The following is an 18,031-nucleotide window of genomic DNA, read 5'->3' on the forward strand; positions in this document are numbered from 1 at the left end:
GAGTCCATTCTCTCCATACCGAAGCCCTGGAGCACCCTCTGCACCCCAAACCCCTCATCCACAGCTCCACCCCAGAGCCCACACCCCAGCCGGAGCCCTCAGCCCCTCCCCTCCCCCCACACACCCCCCAAGCCTCTGCTCCAGCCCTGAGCCCCTCATCCCTGGCCCCAGCCCAGAATCCGCCTCACCCAGCTGAAGCCCTCACACCCCTGCACCCCAACCCTCTGCCTCAGCACTGAGCCCCCTCCCACACTCCGAATGCCTCGGCCCCACCACATGAATTTTGTTAAATGCACCAATATGAAGGTGATGCGTCACACATCACCTCCATATTGGTGCACATAACAAAATTCATTCCATAGATTTGTGGGGAAAAATTAGAGGGAACACTGTCCAGTAGCTCTCCTTAAGCAGCTCAATCTGCTTCTTTTTCCTTCTCTCTTCTCTACCTACTCTAGCATGCCTTTTCTGGAGGAACACAGAGACACTAGTAGATTCCTCTCCAGATCTCCCGCAGCAAAATTTGTTCTGATTAATGTTGGGGATGGGGAGGGTAAAGGGTAGAGAAAGGAAGCCACATAGTGGAAGGAAGGAGACAGAAGAAGGAAAGAGAATAGGGGTTGGGAAAGAGAGGAAGAAGGAGAACTGAAGGATGACACTAAACTGGGAGGAGTGGTAGATACGTTGGAGGGTAGGGGTAGCGGTAGGATACAGAGGGACCTAGACAAATTAGAGGATTGGGCCAAAAGAAATCTGATGAGGTTCAACAAGGACAAGTGCAGAGTCCTGCACTTAGGACGGAAGAATTCCATGCACTGTTACAGACTAGGGACCGAGTGGCTAGGCAGCAGTTCTGCAGAAAAGGACCTAGGGGTTACAGTGGACGAGAAGCTGGATATGAGTCAACAGTGTGCCCTTGTGGCCAAGAAGGCCAATAGCATTTTGGACTGTAAAAATAGGGGCATTGCCAGCAGATCTAGGGACGTGATCGTTCCCCTGTATTCGACATTGGTGAGGCCTCATCTGGAGCACTGTGTTCAGTTTTGGGCTCCACACTACAAGAAGGATGTGGAAAAATTGGAGAGAGTCCAGCGGAGGGCAACAAAAATTATTAGGGGACTGGAACACATGACTTATGAGGAGAGGCTGAGGGAATTGGGATTGTTTAGACTGTGGAAGAGAAGAATGAGGGGGGATTTGATAGCTGCTTTTAACTACCTGAAAGGGAGTTCCAAAGAGGATGGATCTAGACTGTTCTCAGTGGTCGCAGATGACAGAATGAGGAGTAATGGTCTCAAGTTGCAGTGGGGGAGGTTTAGGTTGGATATTAGGAAAAACTTTTTCACTAGGAGGGTGGTGAAGCACTGGAATGCGTTACCTAGGGAGGTGGTGGAATCTCCTCCCTTAGAGGTTTTCAAGGTCAGGCTTGACAAAGCCCTGGCTGGGATGATTTAGTTGGGGATTGGTCCTGCTTTGAGCAGGGGTTTGGACTAGATGACCTCCTGAGGTCCCTTCCAACCCTGATATTCTATGAAAGAGGTGACCATATGAATGAGCAACATTCACAGACAAAAGAGATGAGGGGGTGAAAAAAAATAACAAAATGAAAATGGCAGGGGTGGGGGCAGGGAAGAGAGGATGGAGAAAAACAGGTCAGATGCAGTGACCAGCCACGGCATGGGGTTGAGGTAACCCAGACTTGAAGGTCTTGAAGATGGGGGGTGAGGGGGTAAATGTGGGTTTAATCCTTTGTTCTAAGAAAATATGTAGACATTTACACAGTGCATTTGGCTGCTGTCCATAACTTTCCTTCATTGGTAAACAATGTGTAAGATACTGATCTCTCTGACTCACATCACCATTAGAGGATTTATTGTTTATAGGTTTAAACACTTTTTATTTCACATGGTCCGTGTCAATGGCAATGGCACAGAAGAGCTTGTCAACAGTATTTAATGTTAAGAAATTAGCTTGGGCTAACTTGTCCAATGCTGATAGTTTAATGGGATATTTGTGTGTACTCATTAAATGGCACAGTACCTTTAACTTACTGTGTAATGTGCAGGGTGGTATTGCTTTGTGTACAAGTTATCAGTGAACCTTACTACAGTGATGAAGGTATTGGTTTATGCACTGGTGTTCATGTGTAAGGCCATGTCTACGCTAGGAACATGGTGTATTTTTAACACATTAGCTAAGGCATGTTCAGTAGTCAGGTAAACCCTATGAGGGAGCCAAGGGTTTACCTTAACCAATGAGTACAACTTGCCTTGTCTACACTAGAATTGCAACAGTTGTTAGCAAACATTCTCTTCTTCTCCAAGCAAGCTCAGCTATAGATACTTGCACTGTTACTCTGTGGTACTTCTCTGTTTCTCCATGTTTCTAAGGCAGTTGCTGTATGCTACATTATCTTTGCTTTGTCACTTCTGAGAGTCTGTGGAATCAGTCTGGAGGCATGGTTGCTTCCGTGAAGAGACCCTGTCTGTGGAGCTGCCTCCTGGAGGATGTATACCATTCTGACTTTGTATGCAGTGTAGTTGTTTAAAAGCTTGTCTCTTTCACTACCAGAAGCTGGTCCAATAAGACATTACCTTATCCACCTTGTCACTGGGTATCTGGCTGGTGAATCTTGCCCATATGCTCAGGGTTTAGCCTTCCTCTGTAGCATGGGGCACGGGTCACTTGCTGGAGGATTCTGTGCTCCTTGAAGTCTTTAAACCACGATTTGAGGACTTCAATAGCTCAGACATAGGTGAGAGGTTTTTCGCAGGAGTGGGTGGGTGAGATTCTGTGGCCTGCGTTGTGCAGGAGGTCGGACTGGATGATCATAATGGTCCCTTCTGACCTTAGTATCTATGAATCTATTCTGACTTAGTAGCATTTTACACCCTCTTGCTCTGGTGTAAAGGATTACAGAAGGTACAGGGCAATGAAGTATAAGACTCGTACTGTTTACAGCAGTAAGTGTCTATCGTGCCATTGGCTCTTGATGGAGAAGCACTGACTCTTGGGTCAAAAATGTGTGAGACTTTAAGAATATCTAGTCTTTTAATTCAAGCTATTAAACAATTTGTATTATTTTTTTAAAAACCTTCAGTCCTTCCTCAAAATAATCATTGCTAATTCTTAAAGAAAAAATTACCACTCATAAGGTTTTTTTTTTCTATTCTGCATGTTTCATCATTTTTTTTATTTTTCCCTTTTCACACAGAGTGGGTTCAGATGGCACCAGCTTTATTTTCTAAATTCATCCCAAACATTCTCCCCCCTGCTGTGGAATCTGAGCTTCAGGAATATGCTGCTCAAGACCAGAAACTTCAAAGAGAGCTTATGCAGAATGGATTTACCAGGTAATAATTATTAGCCTTCAATGGCAGTTGCACGCACTAGACAGCACTGATACTACTCAAATGCATATACTTAAAAAAAAAACATAAACATGTAAATATTGTATTGTATTCAATAGAATATTAAATATTATTCTAAAGGCTTGAACCAGAATGTTCAAATCTGGGTATTTAGGCACCTAAATCCATATTTAAGCACCTAACAATGTGGCCTGAGTTTTCAGACGTTCCGAGCACCCACAAATTCCATTGAAAGCAATAAGAAGTAATAGGTGATCAGCAGCTCTCAAATACTTTCCGATAAAATTGAGATGCTTCTGATTATTTTTATACCCTCGTGGTATTTTGATTTATTTATTAGTGGGTGGTCATCTTCACTGTCAGTTCCCATTCAGCATTGTCCTTTGAACATAGCTTTTCCCTAAAGTAGTAAAAGGACACCATCAGTTTGAATTTTTGTTAGTTTTTAAAAATGCGCTGGGGTCTACTGTGCTCCTCTTCTCCTCCCACTCCAGTCCGTGCTCTCACATCTTACCGGCCGATTGTCTTTCAGTGAACTTGGCAGGCTGCAGCACGTGACTGCCACTGCTGCCTCTCCTGACCCCCTCTGCAGGAGCCAGAAACGCTAAGGTTAGGCTGAGGAAGTTAGCAAGCCCAGATCCTTTCGGAGGAGCATCTCTCCGGAGTAGAGCAGCTAGTGCATGAGGCAGGAAGTGAAAGTGACCCTCAACAAAGCATTGAAACTGATAATACACAAAGTACTATCAAATGCACAAAGTAAACAAACTGAGTAAAAGAGAATTTTATTTTTCTCTAAATGTTAATTGTCCTAATCTTAGTGGCTGCTTATAACAATAGTGCATATACAATATTCTCACAGAAATGGGAATTTATAGATAGTCTTTCTTAAGGCCTTCAGTTTTCACTTAGATCAATATTATAATATTTCAGTTGATGATCAGTATTTCTGAGAAGCACATTCTTTTATCTCCTAACTAGAATAAAACATCATGTGTTGTATGTTGGCTGTCAGGAGACCTAGAACTGTGTTCTCTCCAATCATAAAGAATACACATAAAACAAAAGGTCAGGTCGGTCTTAACACATTGGTGTTGACCTTCAGATCGCCTTGTGATCTGTAGCTGAGCACGTCTGAGCTCCTTTGAAATATCCCCCAAGTGAGAGTTCCAGTTACTAAAGTAGAAAAGTTATTAGTAAATATTCTGCTGTTCAAAGCACCAGTGCTAAGGAATAATCATCTGCCTATCTTTTGACACAAAACCAGCACTCTGTATTTAATACTGGCTTCTATCAATGGGCAGCATCCTGGTGTTAAGATTAATGGGAGTAAGATCGGGTAATATTTTAAGTATTTCTTATGTGCCATTGCCTTGGTATTTAAGTGGTAATTTGAAGACTCAGATGTTTTCTACTGTGCTTGTATATATTGAATAGCCTAAGAAAAGGAGAGGGTGTTTATACTAACTCGGAAATTTAGTCAAGCCTTTTAAATTTTGACACAATCCATTTCAAAGACCATAGATAGAGCAGAATGTATTTAAGTTGTTTTTGAGAAAAATTGAAGTTATTAAAAGAAACCGCCTATTGGTCTCTTGAATTACGGTTTGTTCTCAGTTATGGGGTTGTTCTTTGGGAGTGGAGAAGCAGAGGGGAGATTGATATTGATCTTAGCAAAAGTTCTCGCTGCATTAAAACCCTCATTAAGAATGTGTGGTTTAAAAAAAAAAAAAAAAAAGAAAGATTAGAAAAGACTTTAAGGGCATTTAGCCACAAGATGACGAGATTTCTCAAGCTTCATTTTTACCAGTAAACATATTTGAAATGATACAATTACATCTAATCACTTAAACCTGGAAATCTGATTATGAAATATGTCTATTTTTAATTGAGAAGTTAAACTATATTTCCTCAGAGACAATTCGTAAGCAAGCCTTGAGCTGAGCTTTTTAAACACTGGCAATATTCCAAGTGCTAATAAATTTGATCTGAAAGATCTTTTTCCATGATGCCATAGGTCAATAATTAATGATTCATAGTTTTATCGTAAAGGGTTTAACTCTTCTCATCGAACTATACTGACAGCACTTTGAGTGCAAGGAAAAACTGTGAAAACGTGTGTCCTGGTAGATAGCTATTTCAGCATCGTTTCTGACATCACCACTGCAACGCAGAGCCTTATTTAAAAACCTACATAAAAATTATTCAGATAAGCCAACCTTTCTTTTTATCTTATTGATTATTCATGTAAATCTGTGTTCCCAGAAAACTCTATATTTATTTTGTCAGAACAATTTGATAAAAATTCTAGAGTGTATATTCAGTCTTGACTGCAGCAGTCTCTCTCTTTCTCTTTGATCCCCCAAATTGTCACTTTCCAATCCCCTCCAAAAAATGCTGCAAATTTCACCTCTTCTCACCATGCCACTCTCCTCTTCCTATCCCTTCACTGGCTTCATCTCACCTTCCACATCAAATTTTAACTTCTTGTCCATGTTTTCAAGTCTCTTTTCTGTTCTACCCTACCTTCTCTCTTATTTTCTTCTCCTCCTTGCTCTTCCCAAGATTTTTTTTTTGCTCTTCCCAACGTTCTCTCATTGTTCTGCTTTTTTTCCCTATGCTGCTCCTTTTCCTGGAATCTTTGCCTAGGGTGTGGACTGTAACCTCCATAGCCCTGATCCTTCACTGGGATTTACATGGGTGCAAGAAAATACCTTTATCTGTTTGTAAAGGACTTAGTAAATAATTTGTGGGGCCCTTGGGCTTTAATATCTTTGTCTTAGTTTTGTATCTGCATATGTGATGTTGGATAACAATTCTTGGGTACGTCTGTCCTGATGTTTTCTGTGAAATAAAAAAAAATGTACTTTGCTATCTACCAAATGCTACCTGTGCCGGGGGAGGGGAGACGACAACAATTCTTTGAATAAGGAATACCCACTATTTGGGTTTAGTCTTTGAAGGTGTTTATAGGATAACTCTAATATAATGTAACTGATTTTATTCTGTAAATATCAATATGCTATATGGAAAAAAGAAGGTAAGGTCTGATTTGGGCATTTGGAATAAACATAGCTAATATGCATGTTGTGCTTGAAAGAGCAGTATTAGAATATACTATATATGCTTAGATATTGTTCTGATGGCAAGCATTGGGGTTAATTTACAAAAAAAAAATAAAAAAATTCTTCTTTCCATTTTTAGCATTTAAAAGAGCCCATCACTGGCTCTGAGTGCCCTAGCAGTAATTTAAATTCACTTTACTTAAAAATGATTGACAATAATACTAATGTTACTCAACAGTATATTACTAGTCCAAAGATATAAAAATAAAGGTCTCCAGTTTTACCATCTACATATAATCATTACCTTCCTAAGTGCTTGAGAGAGGCTTTGCAATATATGACTGGAAAGTTCCCCGATCTATACGCTAGCAGACTAGTGCGGGGGGGAAGTATGTTCAAGAGTTAAGGGGCCCTTGTGGGGAACAACCTACCCTCCATCTAGTATGGACCCCACAGCAAGTGCTTTGAACCACCAGGGGTCCTTGAAACATAGTTTGTCAATTTCTGTTTTGTACAAAAATAAATAATTGCCTGTTCCTAATGTTACTGACCACTGTAGCCCAGTTCCAATTCACGTTGTCTCTATACATTACCTTTGGTAATGGTTGTTATTTGGCATGGGAATAACCAGGGTCGTCTTCTGCCAAGTTTTGATGTTCTACAGTGCTTAAATAGAGCCAAGCATTGATGGCTGGTTCCTTTGAAGAGCAGTATTTGTGTCTGCCTGCAAACAGGCTAACTAACTTGTCCTTTCTCTCACAGTTCTGTGACCTCATAGGAGTATAGAGGCAAGAGGTCATACAGAAAGGGGGATGGTAGAACCTAGAACAAAAAAAGTGGATGATCCTCAAGAACTCTTTTGTGCAGCCTTTGGTCAAATGCACTATGAGAAACCACACACACTCAGAACTATATACTAAATTAAAAAAATCAAGTTGTATTAGGCTTTTATACTGAGAACTATAGGCTTTTATTCAATTAGCAATTGAAGCTGCAAAGTTCCATATTAGTTCCTCTCTAATTTAATTGTATATATGGCTTGCTTATGTAATTGACATTCATGCTGATGAAACAGTTGTTTTGCTAAATTAATTCTAGAGTTGCTAAAAATCAGCTGAGTCAAAAGAATGTACACTGGGATGGAGATAATTTCCTGCAATTAGACTAAGCTTCCGGTGTGCTGTTTAGTACTTAAAATTACAGATTAACTCATTTATTAAATATAGATTAAAAAGCCATCAATTTTAGCAGCCTGATATATAAATGATGAAGTCAAAACAACATTCCTATTTCCCAAATGAGACTTTCTGTACAAGCAGCAGATTGTTGACATCTTCACTGCTCCACATATCACACCAAAATTAACCACAAGGAGACTGAATATTGAAGAACTAATTACATGACTGGCACCCCTCTAGAAAGTTTTCAGCAGTGATAATCAAATGACTAGTGCAACTGAAGATGGTGGGGAAGTTACCTAATCACTCCGTGGTGATTTTTGCATTAATGACCTTAAACGAAGTGCACACCACAGGCCACTCTCAAAGAGGATGGATTTATTAAAGTGGTTCACTACTTCCTGTTGTGTCACATGAACGCTTGATCTGGATTGCCTGCTAGCAGAGAAGTGAGAGATTCTGGCTAGCATGAAGAAAATAAATAACATTGAGACATCTCTCTTGTCTCATAGTCAGCTATTGCCATCTAGCTTCAAATAAAACTACAAAGCAGCTCAGTTTTCTGTACATACTAGTCAAGAAAGTCAAAGGGGTGAAGAAATCCTAACCCTTTTGAAGTGAATGAGAGTTTTGCTGTTGACTTCAGTGGAGCCAGGATTTCACCCAGAATTCTTTAAAAAAAAAAAATCCTCTGTTTAGAGGAATAGTATTTGGATTTAGTGGATCAGAAGAATAAGAAGATTTCGGCTACTGCTAAATCTAAAAATCTTTCAGATCTTCTAAAATAGCTTTATAAAACTGGTATAAGGAGTTTGTTTTAAGACAAATTGCTCAGCTATAGTCTGGTCTCAACTCATACATTAAATAGTTTCATTTAAATCCAGAGGGTGAGCTTTTTATTTATCATAAGAATTATTTTTAAAATCAATTTTAAAGAAAAGGATAGAGTAACTAAACTATATAATTGTCCGATTGCACTTTTTATTGTATGTGTATTGATTCTGCTGTGGTTTTTTCCCCAATCAGATATTTCGACTGTTGTTGTCATTAGCGTATTTGCATACTGTTTAATTTCTACTAAATGTCCCAGTATTTCTTTTACAAATTAAATATGATGACTTTGCTGTCATAGGTTTCCACACTGTGTTTTTGTTTGGTTCAGTGACCATTCTTTTCTCCCCATTCTTTCCCAGAGGTGACCAGTCACGCAAGAGAGCTGGAGAAGAGTTAACTTATAGTAAGTAAGAATCCGCTATTGTTCATTGTTTAGTTTAAAAAAAAATAAAAAGAATAAAACTGTCTTTGATCTTCTGTGCTAGTTGGGTTATGGGTCTTTCAACCAGCAGGTGGAGACAATATCATTTTCTATGTATATAAAGGTGTAACTCTTCAGCAGGGGGAGGAATGATTCTTTTCCGAGTGGACTGCTTGAATACAGAGAAAAGGGTGGGTCTCTGAGGTCTGGGAGTGATCAGAACCTGCACTCCAATGTGTTGCTGTCTTCCAAGTAACCACTGCTAATAGGACCAACTCTAACAAGGCCCCAGTGTTGCCTCTGAGACAACAAGGTGTCCATGCAACTGTGGAGATGGGGGGCCAGATTCTCCACACAGTTACAGCCCTTTGCACCATTAAGCCCATGTAAAGAGGCCATAATTTGGCCAAAAAAATGACCAGCAGACAACTCTCTCTATTTATGCAAGTGTACCAGATCTGGGCCCTGTACCTGAGTTTCCCACCTTATTCCCTCCCCTGTATAAGGGATATATGAAAGGAAGGAGGGAGGAAATTGGAGCTCTGCTACAATTCTTTGCTGGCTACCCTATCCCAGAGGTACAAATTAGAGCTGCCCAACAGCTTGCTCTAACTTGTCAGGGCTGGAGCTGGTCAGCTGAATCAGGGATTGATAACTAGGTCTTTGGTGCCCTCACCTCAGTAGAGCTTTGGCACAGGAGAGAATCTAGTCCCATATCTTTTATGGTGAGATTTAAAAGCAAGGTCCTGATCACTTGACACTAAACATCCCCCTGGATCTTTTGGTAACTATTAGTAGCATCAGCTCTCATTGAATTTTGACTGCATTCTCTCTACCCAATTTCTTCCAATAATATCAGTGGAATATGTCCTTCTTAATTTCCTTCTCTAGACTGATATGGAGCATTGCTCTGTGCTGCCATTCTTCTAGACAGAAGGGTGGTAGATGAAATGACTAGAGAGCTGGCGTATCAGATTCAGTTTGTACACAGTGCTTTAGGATCTGTCAGGATGAAAGGCGCTACAGAAGTGTAAGTTATTATAAGGATTTCTGATTAACCATGTCTCTTTTATGTATATTTCAGATGGCTCATCAGCATGTGCAAGCTCCAGAGGGTACAGATAGTGAACATACCGGATGTGCTTTTATTCCTAGCCAGAACAGACACTGGAGGAGCACAGATAATATCCAGCGCCTCAGCTGGGGTCTGCTGATATTCAGGAGCTCTGTCGCAAGCTATACCTGGAAGAGCAGTTTGGACTTTCTTCGTTATGTAATAAAATGTCAGTTGCTGCTACACTCGGGATAACTTTGAAAGACATGATGCTTCGGTTTGGTCTCTCAGCAAGTTCCTACTCTCTGATTCCGTGAGGAATGCGCCTTGAAAACCAGATAATTTCTAAGTGAAAATTGGCAGCCAAAATCAGCAGCTTCCTCCAAAAATGTTAAAATGGAAGAATCTTTTTTGCACTCTTGTTTTTTATTATGGACATTCTTTAAACTAATTAACACATCAGTGTATTAGTTTTAAAACTTCAAGGTATTTTCTGAAGCTTTTACTTAAATAATAAGAATAAAGATTTGTTACTTTGCAGTATTTATTATTCAGTACAAAGTGACAGCAGCTTTAAGAGTTGGTCCCTTCTAAATATAATTCTGACAATGAGGTTTTTGATTCCGGATTTGTTTCTTCCATTGGTTTTTTCCTTAATGTTTTTTGACTCTGTGCCTTCAGCTTGTGCACTTGGCAACTTTACAGACCGTATTTGGTGAATGCAAAATGGGTTCTTAAGGAAAAGCTTGTGATGTTGTGAACAAATATGCTGCAAAGTCACAAGGTTCTCCTGCATTACTAGGATATGAATTTAGAAAGGAAGAAAACTTTTAACCTGATAGTGTCACTTATAGTGACTTGGCCTCCTTCCCACTTTTTGTTTTTCCTGTGTTTATTTAGTATTAATGCTGGGACCAATTCTTGTAGAAACATCCCTATGTCCCCTCCCTTTTCTGGTGACTTTGGTGGCCTCCATAGTAATTACAATAGATGAATGTGAACTCCAAAATGAATGCAATGCCATGTATTGTGTTGTGTGTTATTTTGGAAAGTTAGCTGAGAGTTGGATTATGAGCAAGATTCTCCAGTCTGTTGAATTATGCTATGGGCCACTCTGGCAGCAATGAGCAGACTTAAACCTGCCTTAGTTGGTCAGTGGATGACAGCACCCATGCAGGGCTGCCGGAGTGGCTCTCCCAGTGCTCCTCCTGGCTACCAGCATAGGGCGTGTGACTGGTGAAGAGGGATATGGCCCTGCAACCAAACAGCCAGAGTGTAAGATACACAGCACCGTTCAGGATCAGGGAGATACCAAGGTGATGTAATGCATATGTGCATGCATGCACCCTTCTAGACTTGTGCCAAGCTCAATTGGGCTGGTCCAGTAAATCTGGACCTGTAGTCTTAATTGTAATGGTTAGGAGATGAATTTCAGTTAGCAGTATGGGTAATCGAATCCAGTTAATTTAAAAAGGGAGAGAAATGTACTTGAAAAAGTAGCTTTGATTCCAGATTCCTTTTATCATCTTTAGTTAAGAAGAAAAAAACAAACAAACTAGTAATATCAAAAACCTTTCTGAGCTGAGGCACAAGTGTATCCACACTTCTGCCACACACAGCTGTCCTACCTTTAGAGAAATTCTCTTAAGCTTGCATGAGTGGTCTATAGATTTCAGGAAGAAGCAAAATATACATGTGGCAGTGACAGAGAGTTCTTTTCCTTCCAACTTTGCTTTGTAAACAGACTCTATTCCCTTCATGTTTAAATTTACAGTGTCATAGATTCCAAGGCCAGAGGGGACTGTTGTGATCATCTAGTCTGACCTCCTGTATAAGACAGGCCATAGAACTTCCCCAAAATAATTCCCAGAGCATAGCTTTTAGAAAAACATCCAATCTTGATTTAAAAATTCAGAGATGGAGAATCCACCATGACCCTTGGTAAATTGTCCCAATACTTAGTTTCACTGTTAAAAATTTACTTCTTATTTCCGGTCTGAATTTGTCTAGCTTCAACTTTCAGCCATTGGATGGTGGTGTACCTTTCTCTGCAAGATGAAAGAGCCCATATTTGTTCCCCATGTAGATACTCAGACTATAATCAAGTCATCCCTTGATCTTCCCTTTGTTAAGCTAAATAGTTATATCATTGTAAGGCATGTTTTCTAATCCTTTAATCGTTCCCGTGGCTCTTCTCTGAACCCCCTCCAATTTATCTATGTCCTTGAATTGTGGGCACCAAAGCTGGACACAGTATTCCAGCAGCGGTCACAGCAGCGCCAAATACAAAGGTAAAATAACCTTTCTAGTTCTACTTGAGATTTATGCGTTCCAGGGTTTCATTAGCTCTTTTGGCCACAGTGTCACATTGGGAGCTCATGTTCAGCTGATTATCCACCATGACCCCCAAATCTTTTTCAGAATCACTGTTTCTCAGGATAGTCTCCCATCATGTAAGTATAGCCTACATGTTTACATTTAGCCATATTAAAACACACATTGTTTGCTTGCTCCCAGTTTACCAAGAGATCCAGATTACTCTGAATCAGTGATCAAAAACAAACCATCAAGGATAGGGTTTTCAAAAGCACTCAGCATTTGGTGTATCTCTGCTTCGACTGAAGTCAATAGGAGTTTTATCGTTGGAAGCAGAATTAGGCCAATGTTGATTGCTTTTGTAAATCCTACCTTGAATGAACACAGTGGAGAAATTAACAAATGCTGATAGAGGAATGGCTACTGATTTTAATTTTGCCACATTCCAAAATTTTATCAAAAACAGTTTAAAAAAAAAATCAAATTTCAAAATTAAAACGATTTGACAGTGTCCTTAGTTGTACATTTACTCTGTATACGGTGACAGAAAATATTCTTGAATTAAGAATATACACATCAACTAGTTGATTTACTACATCAGTTCCATTCTAGTTCATATGATAGTGTGCAAGCTCTCAGCTTTATCATGCTGTTAAGGTTTTGCTCTTTTTTTTTTTTTTTTTTTACAAAGGGTTTACTGATCTACAGTTTGTAAATAACTTGTAGGACTTAGGCCTCATATTTGAGGCAATGATTTTAATTTACTCCTTTATTGTTGAATTACACTTAGGACACAGACTTTTGAAACAGTAATTCTATAAGAAGGTAAAATAAAACATTCCTCTTAGTGTGGACAATATTATATGCACTATAACAGTACTTGAATGCTTTTCACCATGTGGCGTTCTCATTTGGCCAGCGGACATGAGAACTCTCCTTGTAAAGCATTGTATTATGTTGTAAATTGGCATTAAAATTTCTGTATGTTTTGGCATTATTAACCTAATGCTGAAGTATTGTTTATCTTGTCTTCTAGGGTTTTATCATTGTGAGCTGAGCATGAAATGGAGTATAGCATAATATGCTAAATTATTTTGTTTCTTTGTAAACTTGAATTTTACTTACAGTAAAACTAACTCAGCCAATTTGAGCATTGATACTGTAAAACCATGACTACAAGGCAGCATGGTCCTAGCTACACTAGTAACTCTAACCAAATAACTTTGTGGTAAATTTGCATCTGTTGCTTACCATGAGACTAAACAGTAAATTTGGTTATACATTGGGTGTCCTCTTCTATGTCTAAGTTCTCTAGGCAAACTTGCTATATTAAAGTATTTTTAGATGAATTTCATTTCTTGCTTCTGAAAGTTGAAATATTTATCTTACTACTTTTGTGTTTGTAGGAAGTTCTTGACTAAACAATGTTTAGGGCAGTTTTCGACACAGAAATAGTCTGTGGTTCTGTATATGGCCCAGATTGTGCAGGTGCTGAGCACTCAACTCCTGTATAGACTTTGGACCTCACTCAACATCTTATGTAGACATTGTGAAAATGTAATGCAGCTAAATGGAAAAGGTGCAGAGAAGGGCAATGAAAACAATTAGGAGGATGGAACAGCTTCCATACCAGGAGAAAGAGAAAAGACTGGAACTATTCAGTTTAGAAAAGAGATGACTTTGGGGAGTATGATAGAGTTTATAAAATCATGGTGTGGAGAAAGGGACTATAAGAAGCAGCAGGCTTGCAACAAACAAAAGGAAGTACTTCACACAACGCACAGTCAACCTGTGGGCCTCATTTCCAGGGATGTTGCGAAGGCCAAAAGTATAACTCGATTCAAACAACAATTTAAGTTCTTGGAGGACAGGTCCATCAATGGCTATTAGCCAAGATGGTCAGGGATACAACTCCAGTTTCTAGGTGTCCCAAAACCTCCAATTGCCAGAAGTTGGGAGTGGACAATGGGGTGGATCACTCATGACAGCCCTGGTATGTTCATTCCTTCTGAAGCATCTGGCACTAGTCCCTGTCAGAGACAGGATACTGGGCTACGTGGATCATTAGTCTGACTCAGTATGGTCGTTCTTATGTAAATATTTGGGTCTTTCTCTCTGGGATAATTACTGGCCAGAAATACAGTCTGCCAGATTCATCCTTCAGTGGAGTCAACCAGGGTGCATTTAGCCCAGTATTTCCTTTTCACACACCAAATAGAAGGCCCAGTTTTACAAGGTGCGGAATGCCTCCATCTCCTTTTAACTTGACCAGGCATGATTCTTCATCATCTTTCATGTTGAGAACTCCCTGACCCCAAAACAAATATTAACTTCCGAATGATTGAAAAATGATTCTCATGTATTCTGTGAAATTTTTCTTTGGAAAGAATAGGTTTTATAGGACTGACCTAACTTAAGTACTTGCAAGTGCATCCCTCTCTTCAGGTCTGACTGACTTGTGCTTGGTGTAGACTCCAGTAAGGAGAAAGATAAACAGCTTTACATCACCTTTGCACTCCCCCAGTGCCTGGGGCTGGTTCAGCCCCCAGTGCAAGTTGTAGCCATCTCAGGGTTGTTCAGATTTCCCAGCAGTGGCTCCCCAGAGTCCATAGGTTGTCCTAGAGCACTGTGTTTTCCCTCCAACATCCTCCTGGCATGTTCCTTACACCAGGGGCTTGTGAGGGTGGCGGTATATTTGTCTTCACTGACACTATGCCACCTGGGCATTGCCTTATGCTAGGGGAGGGTGCCCTGTTGGTCACATAGGCCAGGTTTAAGACTGCTTTTACCCACTGGAATAGTGTGAAAACAGTCTTATTGGAGCTGAGGATCTGGCCCATTCTGTCAGTGTTTTTTGTAGGTGTGGCTCTGTTGCTGTGTCACTGGGTTTCTTTGTCGGTGTTTGATTCAAGTCTGTTGTCTTCTTTAGCTGCTGAGAGGGAACGGCTTCTCCTGAGCTGTATCCCCCGCCCTTCCAACCTCTGCTTTCTCAATGCTGCAAGAGAGAAGATAGTGTTGTGTCTCCTCTGAAAACTCATGGTATTTTTTTTCTACTATACCAGGCAATGAGGAAGGATTAAATTGATCTTGTCCAGATTTGAATTCATAGTTTGAGGGAATCTAGAAATTTCATAGTTGATGTAAAAAGAAAAGAGAGTACTAGTGGCACTGTAGAGACTAACCAATTTATTTGAGCATAAGCTTTCGTGATGCATCCGATGAAGTGAGCTGCATTCGATGAAGTGAGCTGTAGCTCACGAAAGCTTATGCTCAAATAAATTGGTTAGTCTCTAAGGTGCCACAAGTACTCCTTTTCTTTTTGCGAATACAGACTAACATGGCTGCTACTCTGAAACATAGCTGATGTGTAAACCATTGAGCCATCCCTCCTGGCTCTTCTTCCATCCATCTTTGGAATCCTGGTGGCTAACCCCCTGGTTCTGAGCTCCTGCTAAAGGATTTTAATTAGCATAACATTGGAAATGTTGAATCCTGTAATGATGGGATAAAAATGGTGGCAGCTACTTCCTCTCTAGTATTGTTTTGAACTTGTTGCTTGTAGACACAGAGTATGTAACTTAGGTGAGGTGACCTGTGGGGGAATTTTGCCAGAAGTTCCTCCCATCTCTGTTAACAGACAAATGGTAATTTAATTGATAGCGTTGCAATCTCTCTCTGCATGCTATCAACAGGAGAGCTGCTGTTTGCACAAAGGGAACAACTCAAAATTGAAATGCACCAAATATTTAGTTGGCGTTATCTGAGTTGAGGACTTAGTGATGTGGGCTGCACAAGGGAGTAAGGAGGAATAAGAACCTCCCTTAACCCCCTGCTTCTGCCACCAGGCCTTGGATCTGGCCACACAGGAGTAAATAGAAATGCTGTGTGCCTGTTTACGACAGACCTGGAGCAGGTGAGAAAGGAAGGATGGGGAACAGGTGGACACTTGGTTTCAACCCCCCACCCCCACCCCCGACACACACTCACTGGCCAAAGTGAGGAAGAAGCAGAAGAGGGATTGTGACTCGGGGGTATCTCTGAGGCACAGTGCTTTCCAGAGCTTCCCTACAGGGTTGGGGGTACAGTGTACACATCATCCCTTGCTCAGGTTTGTGCCTAAGGGCACAATCTAGCCCTTAGTAGCTGTTATTTAATGGTATTCTCCATGCTGTACATCTGAGGTCTGGTGAAGTTTGGAGGACCTATGTGTGTGGGGGTCCTATACACCACTCCGTTCTAAATGGCTACCCAGACACTCCTTGTGAGAAATGGTTCTGCCCGAGTTCCTTGTTATACTTTCCTAATCCTTTAACGCTGTTGTTTAGCTTTTGAACCCTTCCCTCATGCGAACACATCTCTCTCAAATCTCCTCTCAGACACCTTCAGTCATTTCAAAGCTGCCTCTCTTCCCAGCAAGAATAAGCTGAAGTCTTTCCTCATAATTTACAATCACTCTATCTGGTAACACTGAGCCGCATCATGCCCGGTGCAATCCTCTCTCGGTGACATGATGGCCAGCACTGAACACAGTACTCTAGTTAGAGTTAAGAAATTAATTTATTTCTTGGGATTACTCTGGGCTCATCCCTATAGAATCTCTGCCCCTTATAGTGTCTGTATAACTGTAACACCTTTATTTTCTTCTCTTCCCCTGCTAATAAGTTGTCGTCCCCCCCCCCCCCCAGCTCCCCCTCAATGTTCTGGAGGATTGTTCTATTTAGCACATTTGGGCACTTTCCTCTCTGCTGCGCAGGAGGGAGCAAAAACACTGAAATTCAGCAGAAAAAGGAGTAGACAGGAAATGCAGCCACGCAACATGGCTCCCTCCTTAGATTTCTTCTATGCCTATAATGCAGAGTATATGGGCAGCTGGGGGGAGCAGTTGCCCTGAATGGCATAATCTTCTCTGACCTAAAAAATGACTGGCTGCCCTGAACCAGCCATGCCCTCAGTTTTCTGAGAGAGGAGCTAGATGGTACGTAGGAGGTTGGTTTTGCTCTTCTGGAGCTCGATCCTGCTCCATGTAAAGTCAATAGCACCAATTCCATTGACTTCAGTGGTGCAGCATCTAGCCAGCGACTGGAGATCCCCAAGGTTTGGGTATTGTGTTCCTGTGGATAGCCATCCAATGGGAACATTTGTAGGCCCTGCCTGTACTTTCTACCCTGCTTTGCTAAGGGGAGCTTGAGGTAGAACTTGCAAGGCATGACCTCTCTTCCTGTGCAGGAAGAGGAGGATGTGTGTTTTTTGGGTCCTTCTTCAGGACTAAGTTGATTTATGTTGAGTCTCCACTGAAATGCATTTCCCATCTGCTGCATGTGCAATCCAGCTCCTTTTAGAAACTGTCTGTATTGTTCCTCCACTATCTTTGCCTCTGCACACCTGAAGATACTGTTTAATTCTTTTGTCTGAATCACATGGGTAAGTATAGGAGGTGAATGTGTGTTTAATTAACATTTTGAGATGTCTCTTAGCCCTTTTATTGTTGCAGTTGCTATTATGGGGGACCAGTGCTCTTATGCTGGCAGCTTTCCAGTCTCCTGGAATCTGTCTCACTTAAGATTTCATAATCCTGCTTATTAATTTCCTTTAAAACATAAGAATCTACAATTTCTGGTGCTTAAACTATTTATAATGTACACAATCTTATAGTATTTGTTCACTCAATTACAGCTCTTCAGAGAGGTTTCTAAGAATCAGAGAAGCAACTGCAAAGCACACAGCTTGCTACTTCATGGCCACTGAGAGTTACAGGGAATATTGTGTTGAACACACACAGTTATATTTATGATGAC

At 40.7% G+C, this 18,031-nt stretch overlaps 1 protein-coding gene across 2 annotated transcripts in view; it reads left to right on the forward strand.

The window, feature by feature from the left end:
• Positions 1-10,458, forward strand: part of CACUL1 (CDK2 associated cullin domain 1) — an 81,012-nt gene extending 70,554 nt beyond the window's left edge. For both annotated transcript variants that reach the window (XM_077823047.1, XM_077823048.1), the window contains 3 exons: positions 3,215-3,353; positions 8,805-8,848; positions 9,951-10,458. In XM_077823047.1, coding sequence (XP_077679173.1) covers positions 3,215-3,353; positions 8,805-8,848; positions 9,951-9,991 — 224 coding nt within the window. In that variant the 3' untranslated portion in view covers positions 9,992-10,458. The remainder of the gene's footprint in view (positions 1-3,214; positions 3,354-8,804; positions 8,849-9,950) is intronic.
• The last annotated feature ends 7,573 nt before the right edge of the window (positions 10,459-18,031 follow it).

The sequence above is a fragment of the Eretmochelys imbricata genome, chromosome 7, assembly GCF_965152235.1.
Source record: "Eretmochelys imbricata isolate rEreImb1 chromosome 7, rEreImb1.hap1, whole genome shotgun sequence".
In the NCBI taxonomy this organism is placed as follows: Eukaryota; Metazoa; Chordata; order Testudines; family Cheloniidae; genus Eretmochelys; species Eretmochelys imbricata.